This window comes from Podarcis liolepis (genome assembly GCF_965112155.1).
Source record: "Podarcis liolepis genome assembly, chromosome: 5".
NCBI classification, from domain to species: domain Eukaryota; kingdom Metazoa; phylum Chordata; class Lepidosauria; order Squamata; family Lacertidae; genus Podarcis; species Podarcis liolepis.
Genome location: NC_139556.1, coordinates 58,912,893 through 58,931,165, shown reverse-complemented (window position 1 = coordinate 58,931,165; position 18,273 = coordinate 58,912,893). Strand labels below are relative to the sequence as shown.

General features: G+C 43.6%; 1 protein-coding gene across 4 annotated transcripts in view; it reads left to right on the top strand.

The window, feature by feature from the left end:
- The first annotated feature begins 8,517 nt into the window (after positions 1-8,517).
- Positions 8,518-18,273, top strand: part of CNNM2 (cyclin and CBS domain divalent metal cation transport mediator 2) — a 121,507-nt gene continuing 111,751 nt past the window's right edge. The window contains exon 1 of one of the 4 annotated variants that reach the window (XM_083505065.1): positions 8,518-11,150. In XM_083505065.1, the coding sequence (XP_083361191.1) occupies positions 9,518-11,150 (1,633 nt within the window). In that variant the 5' untranslated portion in view covers positions 8,518-9,517. The remainder of the gene's footprint in view (positions 11,151-18,273) is intronic. The other 3 variants (XM_083505067.1, XM_083505068.1, XM_083505066.1) reach the window with 3 other exon arrangements.

The following is an 18,273-nucleotide window of genomic DNA, read 5'->3' as shown; positions in this document are numbered from 1 at the left end:
AAGCAGCAGTTGCCTTTTGTCCTTGTGTAAATATTATCGTTTCCCAGTTCAGTGAAAACATATATGCAGTTTGATTGGTAATGCAAGTGTCTTGGCTAGGATTTTAGTAGTCTCTTAAACAAGCCTGAGGTGCCATTTTTATAATCTGAGAATGTTTAGCCTAAGGATGTTTGATAATTCTGTTTTAATTTCTAGCCAGAGCTTATGTCAAGGTCTGTTTGTGGATCACTGAGAAACCAAGTGGCAGATAGAAGAACAAGTTCACATATATCAGATGATTTTGTTTAAGCATTCATGAGTGGCGGCGGCTGGTAAGTATTCGAGTTGGTGAGATGGTGACCAGGGCAACTAATGGGAGGCAGAGGCAGGCAGTCCCTGGAGGCAGAGTCATACAAATGTAAGAAGAGCCTGTTGGATCAGGCCAATGGCCCGTCTAGTCCAGCATCCTGGTCTTACAGTGGCCAAGCAGATGCCTGTGGGAAACCCACGAGCAGGACCAAAGCACAAGAAAAGTCTCCCCTCCTGTGACTTCTGCCAACTACCTAGTTTTCAGAAGTATTGCTGCCTTGGCACGTGTAGGCAGAGCATAGCTATCAGGGCTAGAAGCCATTGATAGCCTTATCCTCCATGAATCTAGCCAATCCTCTTTGAAAGTTAACCAAGTTGGCAACCATCACTGCCTCCTGTGGGAGTGAGTTCCATAGTCTATGTGCTGTGTGAAGTACTTTGTTTTATCTGTCCTGAATCTTCCAACTTTCGGCTTCAGACAACTAATTCTGGTTTTCTCCCCATCCTCCCTTGAAAATATACAGTGAACACTTAGGCAGTTCTCAGACACAAGCATCAGATGTTAGCATTTCTTTTTTACTGTTATTAATTTATTAATCACCTGCACAAATGTCTCATGGCAATACATAACAACAAAAAACAGTAAAACCACGCAAATGAGCAGGTGTATGTGTGTTTGGGAAAAGAACAACTAAAAAAACTAAAGACACATCAGAACAAAAATTTCTTTAGTTGTTTCCAGAAAGTGCAGACAGTGGATGCCTTCTGTATTTTGACAGGAACGGTGTTCCACAGAACGAGGGCAATTCTGTGCTCCTGAAAGCCAGCTCTGAGTTATTGTGGAGTAGACTTCTGAGAACTTTGGAACTTGCAGGACAAGCTCTACCATAGGCAGCAGAGACCCACGGGATGAATAAGGGGTAAGGCAGTGTCTCAAGTTACCTAGTTCTGAGCTGGATAGGGCCTTTTATGCTAGCACCAACACCTTGAGCTTTGTCTGATAGCACATTTGCAAACGGTGCAAATCCTCAGAGCAAGGTGTTATATGCCAGCAGTAGTTTGACCCCACAAGCAGCCCAGCCACTGTATTCTGCACCAGCTGCAGTCTCCAGACCAACCTCAAGGGTAAAGGTAAAGGGACCCCTGACTGTTAGGTCCAGTCACGGATGACTTTGGGGTTGCGGCACTCATCTCGCTTTACTGGCCGAGGGAGCCGGTGTACAGCTTCCGGGCCATGTGGCCAGCATGACTAAGCCGTTTCTGGCAAACCAGAGCAGTGCATGGAAAAGCCGTTTACCTTCCTGCCAGGGCGGTACCTATTTATCTACTTGCACTGCATGCTTTCAAGCTGCTAGGTTGGCAGGAGCTGGGACCGAACAACAGGAGCTCACCCCGTTGTGGGGATTCGAACCGCCAACCTTCTGATCAGTAAGGCCCTAGGCTTTGTGGTTTAACCCACAGCGCCACCCGTATCCCTCAACCTCAAGGGTAGCCACACATATAATGCAGTAATCCAACTGTGAAGTTACCAGTATATGGGCAACTGTGGCCAAGGAGAAAAGTTGGACACCTAGAAATGTTACGTTTCTCCAAGTCTGCATCAAACGCCTAGATTTACCTGTGATTTTTCAGTTCTGCATATAACAAGACAGACAGAAAATACTCCTGGGAGTCTCTAAATGGTAGAAAAATTATGAATGTGAGGCTATAGGACACAGGACTTCTGAGTTCCAGCACTGGATTTTAGGGTGCAGAAAAAGCAATGGTACGACTCTGCCACATTTGCCCTAGGGACCAGCCTCCCCTGTTTAGGGGTTTGGCTAAAAAGAAACTCGAAGAATGCAGTTGTCTAAATAGAACTCTTCAGCCCCCCCCTTGCTATTATTCATAAATACTTTTTGAAAACATTCCTGCTGGGATATTTTCTCTAATTAATTTTGGTATCAAAGATGATCTTTAGAGTAAGAATGAAAGTGCTGATGGCTGTGAAAACTGTCTTCATTAAAAAGACATGAAATCTTAACCGCAGCTTTTCAAAACCCCTGTGGAGGCTACTAGAGAGTTTCATCAGTATGACTCCCCTTTCAAGCGTGCATTTGTTAAAAGGCCATTGTTAAATGCCAGGACATTTTGCTTTGCTTTCCTATTCTATTAGCACTTGGCATGTCAGCAAGGGCCAAAAAGTTTAAAAACTTCCTGCATCTTTCCTGGCATCGAAGCTTAGCACTGATTCTATAAACATGGCCTTAGATTTCTTGACGGCTACTGGCTGGTTCACGCATACAGCCTTATCCACAATCACTGTATTACCAGGTAATCATTGCTTGCATGTGTGGATCCAGCACCCCAAGTTGAAGTTTTGCATTATCTGATATAACTTCAAATGTGGTGCATTTCAATTAAGTCAGCTTGCAGCCATGCATGTGTGACTCAGGCTCTGTTCTCACCATACATTTAAAGACACCCTCCACAAGAATCCTGGGAACTGTAGTTTAACCACAGAGCTACAGTTCTGGAACCCTTAACAAACTACAGTTCTCAGAATTTGTGGAGGGGCAGGTAGAGATGTGCTTTAAATGTGCCTTTAAATTTGTATGCAGCATCAGTCTTTACTTTTGGAAGAATAAACAGGTTAAAGGTTAATATTATACCTTAGAGCAGGCTTCCTCAACCTCGACCCTCCAGATGTTTTTGGCCTACAACTCCCATGATCCCTAGCTAGCAGGACCAGTGGTCAGGGATGATGGGAATTGTAGTCTCAAAACATCTGGAGGGCCAAGGTTGAGGAAGCCTGCCTTAGAGAACCGTGAAGTTGTTTTCTTTAATGTGTTTCACAACTGTTTTCACCACCTAGCTGTTTACATCAACAAGGCTTCATTAGTGTCAGATTCGTTTCTGTGCACATCAAGGAGTGCTAACAGGGCAGGGATACCTTGGCTAGTGACAAAATGGACGCGGGAGGCGCTGTGGGTTAAACCACAGAGCCTAGGACTTGCTGATCAGAAGGTTGCCGGTTCGAATCCCCGCGATGGGGTGAACTCCCGTTGCTCGGTCCCTGTTCCTACCAACCTAGCACATTAAAGTGCAAGTAGATAAATAGATACCGCTCCGACGGGAAGGTAAATGGTGTTTCCGTGCGCTGCTCTGGTTTGCCAGAAGTGGCTTAGTCATGCTGGCCACATGACCCGGAAGCTGTACGCCGGCTCCCTCGGCCAATAAAGCGAGGTGAGCTCCGCAACTCCAGAGTCGGTCACGACTGGACCTAATGGTTAGGGGTCCCTTTACCTTTACCTTAGAGACAAAATAAGAACAGTTTAAGGACTCATGAAGCTGGTTTGAGGAACAATGCATCAGACAGTAGTATTTTATGACAAAGGGCAGGGTATATATGCATATTTTGGATTGCATAGCGTGAACCAGGATTGAAAACCCAGCACTGGAAATGCTTGGAATGCATGGTAAACAAAGCCTAAGCCTGATTCCCTCATATATTGGGCTGACATACATTGATTTGAGACCTGTAAACTCATTGCTACTGTGGAAACTGGCAGCTTAGTTAACTTTTGTGACACCTTTGCTTTGAAGTGAGTTGCATGTTTTTCACAATTGGCCTGAGAGCAGCAAAAGATGGAGAGATTGCAAGAGGGGGAAGGAAGCAACCAAACAGGTTAGCAACAACAGATTACAAACTGCTGGGTAAGAAATCTTGTGGTATCTCCAAACATCTGAACAGGTTCGCAATACTTTGCTCTTTGGCCCCTCAATGAAATCAAAGCAGTTGTTCCCGCTGCTTTGGTAGTAAAGACAGCAAGCTGCATTCTAAAAAAAACAACTTACATAGCCCTTGAACTCATAACTTGTAGCCTGTGAATGATTTATTCCTAAACTGAGAATTACAAATCGGGTAACAGCATCTAACAATTCCAGAAATCAGTAATGCTGCTTAAATTTATGTGACAGATTTGAATTATATGTTTGCAACAGCAGTTTGATATTATGGATTGGAATTAGCAGGGATCAAATGGGGAATTTACTCACACCAACCTCCCCAGAACCCCGGGGGTGGGGCTCCCAGAATAATGTGGATTGTGCATTGTTGGAGGCAGGGAGTATCTGACACACATGTTGGTATTTGAGGGGCTAGAGAGGCACTTTATTGGAAGGTCTTTTGCATGGGTACCACATGACTGGATAGAGGATATGAGTACTGTACAAGATGGTTTGGAGAAGCCAGGGACAGATTGCTCCATTATGCCTTGCTGGTGAGCTTTCATGCAGCAAGTGGCTGTTCACTGTTGTTTCGTGGACCTTTAACCTGATCCAGCAAGGGAAATCCTGGCATTCTTATGTTGCTTCACTGATGTTCGAAAAACCCAGATGTGAAGCATGTTTGAACAGCCCGCTCTGGAAGGCTATTCTTCTCCCTTTAAGAATGGTAGATTAATAAAGATGCATTATAACACAAAAAATTGAAAACTGATGTTTAACTATGAATTATGAAGAATGATATTCACTCTGAAACTATGTTTATAGAAAATCCATCCATATTTCAGCTAACCCTAGAATTAGGTGTTTTCTTGGCCAGAGCATCTTGGCCATCTTTTAAATTGGGTGGCAAACCTGTGGCCCCGCAGATGTTGCTGGACTACAGTTCCCAGAATGCCTGTCCATTTGTCATTCTGGTTAGGGCTGATAGGAATTGGAGTTCAACAACATATGGAAGGCCACTGGCTGCTCTTCCTTACTCCCCACCACCCCTGTTTAAAGCCTTTTCAGATTTAGCACCTAAATCTGTCGCTTCCTCCAATTTGTACATTAATTAAGCCAAATGCTACCTTTAGAAAACAAATGATGGCTTTCATGGCCTCTTACTGGGAGATAAAACAGCAAGTATTATTTATGGTAATTCTTTGCATATTGCTTTTAAGATGCTGTTTTGATCTGGTTAGAACCCTGGGGCTGCCATATGCTAAGAAGTTGCTGTTAAGTGAATTGACCTTATCAATATTAAATGTCCAATTCCCCAGCAAGCAAGAAAAATAAATAAATGTCAAATCAGGAGCAGGGGGCCATATATACAGCAGGAGGCCATTGAGACTGAAGCCTGTCAGGTTAATTTTTAATTGCTTTATTATAGGGCCTCATAAAAACTCGGATAAGAAAGCAGCAAAGGTGCTCCATATTTTTAGTACTGTTCTGTTCTTAAAAAGCACCAAGCAGTAAACCAGTCTGATTGCATTTTGAAACCAAGGGCTTGTTTGCACAATTGTGTATCAAGAGAGCAGCTTAACCCTCTTCAGTCTTGGAAGGAACTAACAAATGAACAACTGTTGGGATAGCAAAAGATTCTGCAGGGGTTGGACTAGATGGCCCTTGTGGTCCCTTCCAACTCTACAATTCTATGATTCTGAGGAAGGAAGGAATTAAATGGAGTGGAACTAGACGGAATAAGATAAGCCCCGGATAAACTCATACATGACAGATGGATAGAGCTGATGAGCATAGTGAAACTGACTGAGGTGTTTATCACTCAAATCTGATTCATGAGAGCATTGTTTTAAATTGGGTTGATGTTCCAAACATTTCCCCTTCCTCATACTACCTACAGTGGAAAGGAGAGTCTGAGGAGTGATGCCACACCACCTGCTTTAAGTAAAAATCAGGAGGAAACAAACCTCAAGAAATTATCACCACGGTATCTCCCCAGTTACAGCTCCTGCCCCCCCCCTATTCAAGTGTAACCCTCCAATCCCTGTGCTGTCTAATTTTGTGACTACAAATGCTGCAAAAGTGTCCAGTGCCCCCTCCCACATCCAAAAGAAACAAAAACTGAAAGGGATATTCTCACTGCTCAGAGGAGTGGGGTGTGTACAACTAAGGCATTCAATGCTAGAGGCACTAGGCAAAAGATTATGGGACAGCCAACTGCCCTGATCCTGGTCAAGATAGAAAATCTAAATACAAAAACACCATAAAATCCAACTTTAACATAACTTACTTGTTACAAATGCCTTGCAAACGCAGGTTACACGACCCACTTAGAGAATGTTTTTATATGGCTGGCAAAGCGAAAGGAGCTGAGAGTGAATCAGGAATGACAAACCTGAAAGGGATATTCTCACTGCCTGCCAGATTTTGCTGGACTTCAGGTCTCATTATCCTTTCCAATTGGCTGTGCTGGCTGGGGCTAATGGAATGTGGACATCTGGAGGTCCACTGGTTAGCCATCCTTGGTGTACATGTTTGTACAACTTTACTTATCTTTCCTATACCCACTTATCTAGGAGTAAATCCCACATATCTTGGTGGTACTTCCTTTTGAGTAGACAAATATAGGATTGTCTTGTGATTAGTTTGGTGTTTGATTTTGGCACCAGAGGGAGCTGCACTGCAATAAAAAGAAGACTGAAGAGGTAAAGTATCCGATCTAAACCACAGGGGAAAACAATATTAAGCTACATACAAGTACATTTCTGTGGCTAAATGTATGGAGGGGCAGCATATATGGCAATATATATCATACCATATAAGGTTGTAAACTGCCAAAAGATTGGAATGGAAGGTACTACATAAATGTTTAATATACAAATAAAGAAAATAAAAACAGACTTACTAGGCAGTGCTAAGCCTATTTATCAGTGAAGACAATGAGGCGTTTCTATGTCAACATAGTTGGGCTGTAAGTGTATATAGATCTGAAATAGGAATGTGCAATGATATAATCTACAACCCACTGAAATAAATGGCACAGTTGCCCCCAACAGGCCTGGTAGATCTTGACTGCAATCTTTGGCCCACCAGATGTCATTGGACTACATCTCCCATCACTCCAGGCATTTCCATATTGGCTGGGGCTGTCAGGAGTTGGGAGACCAACAACATCTGGAGGGCCACATGTTTTTCACCTCTGTGCTTCTGGAAAGATGCTAGCCTTGAAGATGGTTGGGAAGCTACAACTTTTGCGGAATTCAGTTGTTAGCTAAGCAGTACAGCTCATTGAAACCACATAATACTTCATAATACACTCTTCAGGAGCTGCACTAGTTGCCTGTATTCTACTGAGTCCAGTTCTATGTGTTAATGTAAACTTACAAAGCCTTAAATGACATAGGATCCAAATAGTTTCCTTATACCACCCTGTCTGGGACAGTCACACTCTCAACTATGAGATTTGCTTTCAGGTATTTCTTGCTGCCATTCTTACTTGGTTTCCAGCACAGCCGAAGATGTTCCCTAGGCCTATGGGTAAGTGTGATTTCTTCAAGGCTAGCTGCAATCTGATGAATGTCTGTTTGCTACATAATATGGTAGTATTTTAGACGAGCTTTAAACTGTCATGTTCTGTGTTATAGCAGCACTGAAGTGACCTTCCGAGGCAGCAGACCTGTGCAGTGTGTATAGAGGTCCTGGGAAGCCCTGATGATGAGACCCCCTCTCAGCCTCCCTGTATAATATGTAGTGTCTATAGATTAGGTTGCAATCTTTCTATTTCACAAATGTTGGTCCTCTATTCGGAAAAAGTCTTCTACGTAGAGGGAATGAGATTATATAAAAATGTACTTAAAGAACAGTTGTCTCAAAACACTATGCTATTAAAGAGATTACAGAACATGCAAAAAATTTGCTTTTTTCAGTGTAACTCATGGGTTTTTCTCATATAATTTACTCTTGGAACTTGTTGCTCAGGCAAGGAGCAAACAGAAGTAGGGGATGTGGCAATGGATGACCCTTAGGCAAATATCACCATACCTTTTTAAAAAAACAAAAACCCACATGCATACAGCTACACAAATGTGCTTCATAGTATTCCCAGTCAGGTACTATGTGGTTTTTATATTGGATTTTCTTCCCATTATTGAATGAAATGTGGATCAGGAAAAACTGAATTTAGGAAAAAGTGCAGGATGAGGAGAAAGCTGCAAAAACAAAAATTGAGTCACTAGAAGATGGCTTGCTTGCTAAATCTACCTAATTTTAAGCCAAGGTATCAAACAACAGTATAGATCCCAGAAGGATGCAATTAATCGCTGAAGCAATATTTTTATTGCAGTGACTAACAAAACAGAGATATGAAACTCTAAAAAAAATGTTTAGGGATCTGAAATGTTTTGCTTTTAAGACTAATATCAGTATTACTGTTGTGCATATTGAGCCAGTCACTCTCAGCCCTAGCCTACCTCACAGGGGTCTTGTGGGGGGATTAAATGAGGAGGGGGAGAACCATGATGCAAGCCACCTCGAGCTCCTTGGAGAAAATGGTGGGATATAAATGCAGTGATGATGCATTTATTACATGGACAATTGGGAGAGCAGGGTTTTGCAGACCCATTGTCTCTGCAACCTATGAATGTGAAATTTTTACGAGTTTTAATAGCCCGACAAGAACAACAGCCTTAAAAGAGGAAAAAACCGTCAAAGGCGGTAAATGTGCGCAACAAAAGAAAATGCCGACAGAGGAAACGTGCCTCTGTGACAGCGAGGTCGAGGAGGACGGACCTGAGGGAAGGAGCGCATCCTTCACGCACGAGTAGTTTCGCGCTTAACATCTCAAGAGGAGCCGGCACAAAGCTCTCGCCTCTATTGGCCACCCTTCCCACCAATTGGCGCTCTCCTCCCTTCCCATTGGCTCGTCGTTCAGCCCGGCTTGCGCTAACATACATACACACAGCAGTCATGCGCTTCTTTAATTTGGGGGAAGGGGGCGGGGCGCACCACGAACGAACCCGCCCCCCTTTCGCGGCCGTAATAAGAGTTACTGGACGAGGACGGAGCGCGCAAGCGGAGTCTCGCTCGCCTTGTTCACTCCCTGCAACACGCGCCTCAGGCCTCCTTCCCTGTCCCGTAAGCCGAGCGAAGCTCTCCTCCTCCCACTGTGGCTCGTGTGCGCAAGGCAAGCGGCCGCCGGCCGGCTCGGTGGCTTTCGCCTCCCCCCCCCCGCTCCCCTATCGCATGCGCGCTCTCCGATTGGACGGTTGTTTTTCCTTCCCCGCCCTACTCCAGCTCGTCGCCCCGCTGGTACTCACCTGATTGGCTGCCGCGCACGCGCGGGCTCCGCGCCCCCTCCCCCCGTCCCCCTCAGGGGTAGGGGTTGGAGTAGCTCCTGGCCGAGGCCCGGCAGTCGCTTGGCATCCCTCGAGGGATTCGCAGCTGGCCGTGGCCGTTGAGCGTCGTCGCGATGGAGCTGCCCCGCTTACTGTGGCCGTGGTAGTGCTACTGTGGCCGTGGGAATATGGCCGCGCCGCTGCCCGCGGCTGCCGCCTGGCTCCTGGCCGGGCCGGGGGGAGGCGGCGAGAGGGAGACGCGGGTCGCGCTGCGGTCGCCGCTGCTGCTGCCGCTGCTGCTGGGCATCCTCCTCAGCCGCTGCCTGGGAGAGCAGCCGCCGCGCGCCGCCTCCGCCTCAGCCGCCGCCGCAGCCTCCTTACTGCCCGGCGCCTCCGACGCTGAGGAGACGGTGATCATCGGGCTGAGGCTGGAGGACACGAACGACGTGTCGTTCATGGAGAAGGGCGTGCTGCGAGTGAGCGAGAGGAGCCGGGTCAAGCTGCGGGTCTACGGGCAGAACATCAACAACGAGACTTGGTCCCGCATCGCCTTCACCGAGCATGTCCGGTGGAGGGATGGCGATGGCAGGCGGCCGCCGGCGGAGCAAGAGGACGGCCCGGCCCCCGTGGGCTCTACCTCCCCGGCCCCGCAGCGCTGCGGCATCCGCACCTCGGACATCATCATCCGGCCGCACATCACCCTCAACCGCCGCACGTCGGGGGTCATCGAGATCGATATCAAGCCGCTGCGAAAAACGGAGAAGAGCAAGTGCTATTACCTGTGCACCTCCGTGTCCTCCCCGGCTATCCTGGGGGGGCCAGGGAGCTCGGCCGGGGGCAGCGGTGGGGGAGGGAGCATCATTGGCCCCGATGGGGGCCCGTGGACCGAGACCACCTGGATCTACCATGATGGTGAGGATACCAGGATGATCGTGGGAGAGGAGAAGAAATTCTTGTTGCCCTTCTGGCTTCAGGTGATCTTCATCTCCCTCTTACTGTGCCTCTCGGGCATGTTCAGTGGACTCAACCTGGGACTTATGGCCCTCGACCCTATGGAGTTGCGTATTGTGCAGAACTGTGGGACAGAAAAAGAGAAGAATTACGCTAAGCGTATTGAGCCTGTGCGCCGCCAGGGGAATTACTTGCTCTGCTCCCTGCTTCTGGGCAATGTATTGGTCAACACCACTCTGACCATCCTGCTTGATGATATTGCTGGTTCTGGACTGGTGGCCGTGGTGGCCTCCACTATCGGTATCGTCATCTTCGGTGAGATTGTGCCGCAAGCTATTTGTTCCCGGCATGGCCTTGCTGTAGGCGCCAACACCATCTTCCTCACCAAGTTTTTCATGATGATGACCTTCCCGGCCTCCTACCCAGTCAGCAAGCTTCTAGACTGTGTCTTAGGGCAGGAGATAGGTACTGTCTACAACCGTGAGAAACTACTTGAAATGTTGAGGGTTACTGACCCCTACAATGACCTAGTTAAGGAGGAGCTGAATATAATTCAAGGGGCGCTGGAACTGCGCACAAAGACAGTGGAGGATGTAATGACTCCACTACGGGACTGCTTCATGATTACTGCTGAGGCTGTGCTTGATTTCAACACTATGTCTGAAATCATGGAAAGTGGTTATACCCGTATTCCTGTATTCGAAGGGGAACGCTCCAACATTGTGGACCTTCTTTTTGTCAAGGACTTGGCCTTTGTGGATCCTGATGACTGCACTCCGCTCAAGACCATAACCCGTTTCTATAACCACCCGCTTCACTTTGTCTTCAATGACACCAAGCTTGACGCCATGCTTGAGGAATTCAAAAAAGGTGGGATGGTGGTGGTTGGTGATGGGGGTGGGGAAGATGAATGCAAAAAGGAGCTTTAAGGGCTGGAATTTTGTTTATTTTTTAAAGAAATGAGAACAGAGATTCTTGGGATGCTGAATATTACTCAAAACAAATTTGATGTTTGCATGGTGCAATTGTAGAGTAGCAAACAGTTTCTTTTGCCCTCACTTCCCCCCTGATAATAATAGGGTTTCATCTACTGCCCTATTCATTTTTGAGTCTGCACACTTTGTTGAGTATTATTATATTACTAAAGAGGTGATTTAACATTTTTAAAGCAGACAATGTGTATAAGCATATGATATGGAATCCTTGCTCCCTCTTCTATGCATCGTTCTTATTTACCTTGTTACATACGGTATATTTCATGTGTCCACACTATGTTTTTTTATATGTACATCTCACTTTTCTGAAAAAGTGTCTCATGACACAAAAGTAGTTTTATGGGCCAAAGTCACGTGTTTGTGTAAAAAAGAACATGTACAAATATGTAAGCACAAGATAATGGATCACAAGATTTGTAGCAGTGTTCTTGGCTTACCATTCATGGTTTGTCTGAGAGAGACGTATGACGAGTTCATATTTGTTATAACACTAGGAGCTATGGCTTAGCTCTGGGTACTGTGGCAGCAGGAGAATCTGGGCAGGAGTGAAGCAGCTGTGATTTTTTGGGTGAGTAGCTGCATGGTTGCACATTCATGGTTGGCTTAGTATTACTTGCAAACTGAGCCTTTGAATAACTCTAAAACTGAGTTCTGTGTTTAAAGCTAAGCGAAGTATTATTTATAGATAGTTAAGAATTAATTCTGAACTAAAGTTGTCACATGTTGCAAGATTCTTACCTGGAAGACATTTGTGTGGGAATCAATATAAAGGCTGGATGAAGATTATAACATGTGGTCTAGATTGGTGTTTTTCACTCCTTATACACATACTGAGAAGCTGCAATTGGTTGTGTTCTCCCACTTTCACACCCTGCGAATTTGGAGTAAAAACGTGTACAATAAGGTCACATTATGATCAATGTGTAGGTTTTCCATTAGGTCTTGCACAGAAGTGTATTTTGTATGCTAATTCTCCCATAACGTGAAGTGGTCCTTCAGTGAAGGCTACACTATAAAATAATATTGGTATTTACAGTCACTCTGTGTTTCCTACTACTGGTACATACATGGTAAGTGCTGACTCTAATCATGAACACTTAATGGGCAGCTTGGACCATATGAGTTCTATGATTTCTGAATTCTGCAATATAGCTCCTTTAGTCTTACGATGATTAGAAAAAACACTTAGAAAACTCTCTTACTCTAAATTATCTGTTTCTCAAGTTCAATAAGCAAGGGCACAAAGGCTTATCTTTGATGATTACCCATCAGTTGTGGAACTCCTCACTGCAGACTTAACCAAGCATGAGCACCGTTTGGAAAAACTGTACGACCCACCTGTTTGAGCTGGTCTTTAGTATCAGATATATTAGGAAGGAATAGCAAAAGATGCACATTGTTCTGTTTCATTTATTCATTCATTTTTTTGTTAAGCACCCTGAGTCTTCAAGTTGGAGCAGTCTAGAAATCTAAAGAAACAAATTATTGATTAAAAGTCCACAGATCAAATTTAGTGACCTGTGGCCCAGTGGACCATCTTTAAGAGTTGCATTTGCTATACAGCTGGGCAAACAGGTTACTGCTAGTGTTAACCTTTTCTCAAGGTAATTCCTGCACTGTGACTGAACTTTTGCACTCAGTTTCTGATTGGTAGACAGTAAACTTTGCTAGTTAAATCACAGAGCATTATCTTGCAAGGCTTGCAGGAGAGGTTAATAATAATAAAAAAGGTTTCTATGCTTGAAGCAACAGAGAAAGAGCAGGCAAGTAGTAGGTCCCTTGTGTGAAGATTGAGAAATGCTATTGAGTGACAGAGAGAAGATGGAACCACTCAACACCTGCTTTGCTTCTGCCTCCATCTAAAAGTAAAGCAGTGCCCAACCTGGTGATAACAGAATAAAGGATGCAAGGGAGGAAGCTGAAGCCCAAGATAGGAAAAGAGGTGGTAAGGGAACACCTGGTTATTTTAAATGAATTCAAATCTCCAGGGTCAGATGAGCTGCTCCCAAGGTACTAAAGGAACTTGTGGGTGTAATCTCAGAGCCTCTATTTATAATCTCTTGAGAATTTTTGGAGAACCAGTGAGGTCCCTGCGGACTGGAGGTGGGCAAATGTCCCCATCTTCTAAAAGGGAGAAAAAAGAAGACCTAGTTAACTACTGACCCGTGAGCTCGACATCAATACTGGGAAAGGTCCTAGAAGAGCACTTAGAAAAGGTCCTGTGAGCACTTAGAAAATGACGCTGTGATTACTAAAACCCAGCATGGTTTTCTCAAAAACAAGTCATGCAGACAAATCTTATTTTTTTTATAGAGCTGTAAATTTGTTGGACCAGGAGAATGCTGTGGACATAGCTTATCTTGATTTCAGTAAGGCTTTTGACAAAGTTTCCCATGATAATTTTGAACAGAAACTGGTAAAATGTGGACTGGACAAGATAACTGTTAGGTGATTTTGTAGCTGGTTGACTGACCGAACCCAAAGAGTGCTCACTAACGGTTCCTTATCATCCTGGAAAAAAGTGACAAGGGGGGTGCTACAGAGTTCTGTCCTGGGCCTCTTGTTGTTTAACATTTTATAAACCACTTGGGTGAAGGTATTGAGGGGATGCTCATACAATTTGCAGATGACACCAAACTGGGAGGGGTAGGCAATGCCTCTGAAGACAGAATTGGGATTCTAGATAACCTTAACAGATTGGCGAACTGGGCCCAAACTACGAAAATGAAATTCAAAAGGGACAAATGTAAGTTTCTGCACTTAGACAGGAAGAACCAGCTGCACAAATATAATATGGGGGGCACCTGGCTTGCCAGTAGTACATGTGAAAAGGATCTACCACTACCTGAACATGGGTCAACAGCGGCAAAAAAGATGATCAAAGGCACCAAGCCTTATGAGGAACGGTTGAGGGAACTCTGTATCTTTAGCCCGGTAAAGAGGAGACTGAGAGAAGATATGGTAGCCATCTTCAAATATCTAAGGGGCTGCCACATGGATGATGGAGCAAGCTTCTTTTCTCCTCCGGAGGCTAGGACCTGAATCAATGGATTTGAGTTATGAGAAAGGAGATTCTGAAATAACTTTCTGACAGTAAGAGCTATTCAGCAGTAGAACAGACTTCCTAAGCAGGTGGTGGTCCTTCCTTGCAGGTTTTAAAGCAGAGTTTGGATGGCCATCTGTCTTGTATGATGTAGCTGAGATATTTTCATTTCATTTCATTTCAGGCTAGATGACCCTCAGAGTCCCTTCCAACTCTACAATTCTATGATTCTATCTAATCAGCACACTTAACATTTTGTTCTAAGCTTTAGTTTTTCCATTTAATAATAACCCATGTTTGAGTTGACTATAAGTTCTGAAATATTTTGATTCACACAAATTAATGAGAGACCTTAATGGTTAAATCCGTTTACATGCCTGCTGTATCTTTATGTATTTTAGGTAACCATTTTCTAAAGAAGGTGAAAGTGAAAAGGTAACCTAGGATGTTTTATGGTCACCTGAATTATAACTTCTGAGCAGTACATTTGGGCAGATTGAATGATAAATTATGAATTCTGAAGCTATTTCTTTTTACTATGGCTTTCCCATTTTTATAGCAAAAGCTTCCATTTCTACAATGTCACTAAAAGCAACAAGAACAAGAGGACTATGATGGAAAAACCCAAAATGGAATAATTTAAAATGTAACTAAAGCAAATGCTTGTTTTCCAGCCCTGTTGTAGTAGATGCTTTTAGGCTGCAATCCTATATCAATTTACCTGAGAGTATGGCCAGCAACAATAAAACTGTTAGCACATTTGCAAAGCTAAACAAGGTCTGATATGGTTTCAGACTGGATGGGGGAACCACTTGTTGAGATACCTTCATTGCAGGGGATTGGACTAGGTAACCCTTGAGGTACCTTCCAACTCTACAATTCTATGATTTTATGAACTCAATAGCTTATTCCCAACTAGACATGCATAAAATCACAGGGTTATAGGAATGTAAGCCACGTTGAACACTGCATGACTGATTTCTGAGTAAAAATGTATAGGATTGCTTTTAGTGGTAGTGTAGAAGTGAAATACGGTCATACCTTGGAAGTCAAACGGAATCCATTCTGGAAGTCCGTTTGACTTCCAAAACGTTCGGAAACCAAAGTACAGCTTCTGATTGGCTGCAGGAAGCTACTGCAGCCAATCGGAAGCTTCAGAAGCCCTGTTGGACGTTTGGCTTCCAAAAATAGTTCACAAACTGGAACAATCACTTTGAGGCGTTCAGGAGCCCAAACGTTCAAGAACTAAGCCGTTCGAAAACCAAGGTACCACTGTATGTTGCTATGAAAATGCTGGTACTATATTAAAGGTTTCTTTGTAGTAATCTGCAAGCCTGTCTAAATAATGATTTGTACACATTTGTTTTGATTGGAGATGGGAACCTTCCTTGATCTGATCTGGTGTGTGTGAGAGAGAACTACTCTGAAAAGCTGTAGTAAGGGCCTTATTCCATTGTAAAACAAAGCCTTCTTGAATCTGGTAGGTTAGTAGTGTGGTATTGTATGGAGGGAGCCCATGCCAAAATTGTTTAGGATATGATTTAAGTCATATTGTTTCCACATAACTTCCAGACCTTTTATAGGAACCATAGATGTTCCTGGTTATTGCACCAAAATGTACTTGGACTTGTGTATTAACATACCTCATTTTTGCTATTGTATCTGTATTATAGCAACTGTACTTCTTCATTAGTGATGCCTTATTAGCTTTGAGCTAGTTGGTTGAGCAATAGTTCTCTTATATATAATATCTTTGTAAAATAGCAAATTCCCTTTACTATTTTATCCCAACTTGCTAATAAGGTATCATGATTCCCCCCCCCCCCAACAGTAGAAATATGCTGATGTCTATACTTTCCCCCACTTCAAATTATTTGAGGAATACAGAGTGTTGGGCTGGCCCTACAGGGTAGATTTTGGAAATGATGAAAGGGCATATTTTGATTTTGATCAGACTGGAAAGATTAATCAGACTGCAAGTTTAACATTCAGTGCTTCAAGGATTAATAATAAGAGCCATTTAAAGTACATTAAAAACTGATTGACATTTAGAGTTGCTGAGTATGTGACCCTGACTAGTTTGGAAAGATGAATTACTGTCTTTGTACTTTAAAGCCTGAGGCTGTGGTGTTGCTTTAACTCTAATAATTTGACTGTAACTTAATGTATTTTCATGGTAGCAGCTAAAATGTCACAAAAGCCCTGCATTGCACATCCTGTCCATTTTGTCTATCCACTACCCAGAAGCTCCATGCATTGCCCATTGAAAGCCTTTCTCGCCCTCTCCCTGGCTTTGAACCCTTAACAGAGATAGGAAACATAGAATCATAGAATTGTAGAGTTGGAAGGGTCATCTAGTCCAACTTCAATGCATCTTTCAAAATTTTTCTCTGCTGGGTTTTGTTTCCCCTCTCTATTTCTATGTGATGCTCTGGCAGAGTTGCAGAAAATGATCCTTCAGAAACAATAGAATAAAGACCATTGCCTTGGTTTGAACTTCTTTTTTGTTGTGACTTCTAGAGGAAGAACTGTGGACATGGGTTATTAGGTTATTAGCACCCTGTAACACCATACATAATGCGGCCATAGGACTAAGTTCTGTGTAAATAGCTTAGTTTTATCTCTAGAAAGAAGCTAGGTGTGTTCATTTGCAAAAAGCTGAGCAACTTGGCTTCAGGTTGACAGCATGGAGTGCATAAAAGGTTTGGTTTGGAATGAAACTTGTGGGCAGTTCTTTGCTTGCCTCTCTTCCAATTGACAAGTGTGTTTTTAATGATCCTGTTTGCTTGAGCCTTGGCTAAAACCGCTGGCATTCCTTCTTGTCGTTTTTCTTCACTGGCTGTTCTCAGCATGTATGATCCTAAATCCAAAGCCTTCTATTTCTAGCTTACTGCAAGAATTCAGCTTGAAATGCCTTGTGTTGTGACACTAATATTGTAAAGCTGGCACACTTAGCACAGACCGTTCATTGTACAGCAGCTTTCCCAGTGCCCTTTACAGCCCTACAGTTCAGGAGTTTCTGTGAGTTATTCCTTATCTGCTACAATAGTAGACCTGGAGAAGTTGAGTTTTGCTTCTTGTTCTTTTTAAAATCTTTCTGTTTGCTACTGTATTACACTACAAGCTTGCTGAGTTTGAATTAATAACCTGTTTCACAGAAAATGCGCCTGCATCATTCTGCTTTTGAGATCATTTGAGTGCACTAAAGTTTGCTTTCCTTTGGGCTCTGCTCAGATCTGATCAGAGCAGTTTCAAGACTTAAATGTTAATAAAGTTGTGTGATGGCAGAGAATGTTAGTTAGTGTAGATTACTGACATTCCCATGTCTGTGTTTTGTCTAAGCCTTTGAAGAAATGGTACCTGTTGGTTGCTCAGAAAATGTGCTTTCCTTGGATGTAACTATTATTGGATGGGTTCCCTGTTTCTCAGTTTTTTCATGTTGTAGGAGAAGTGAATTTCTTGATCCTCCTGTGCCTCTGTTAATCTTGGAGTTCAGCTATGGAAACTATTTAAATTCATCTGTTTCTTATTTTGGTGTGTGTTAGTTATTGCAAACTGTGTTCTTGTTTACACATTTAATTTATTCTCTGTCTTTGTGTTGCGGTTTCTGCATGGTGAGGTGCATTCATCTTAATCAAACCAAGTTTTCCATTTTGTAATTTATCTGTTTCATGAACAAGAAAGCATACCAATTGTTTCAACAGCCAGTTAGCATTTTGCTTTGTAAATAGAGCCTTGCCCATTAGCATGATCTAAAACCTTTTGTTATGCTGTGTGCTTACCTTTTATACTTCAAAATAGCAGAGCAATTCTTCTGGTTCTGGAGAAAGTGGTGTAGTTGCCGGAGCCACCAATTCCAAACCCCTGCTGACTCCTTTGGATTAAAAAAAAAAGATTCTTTCTCATTGACCCCAGTGGAAAGAAGCATTAGTATGCCAGTTTCAGGCTGGTGTGT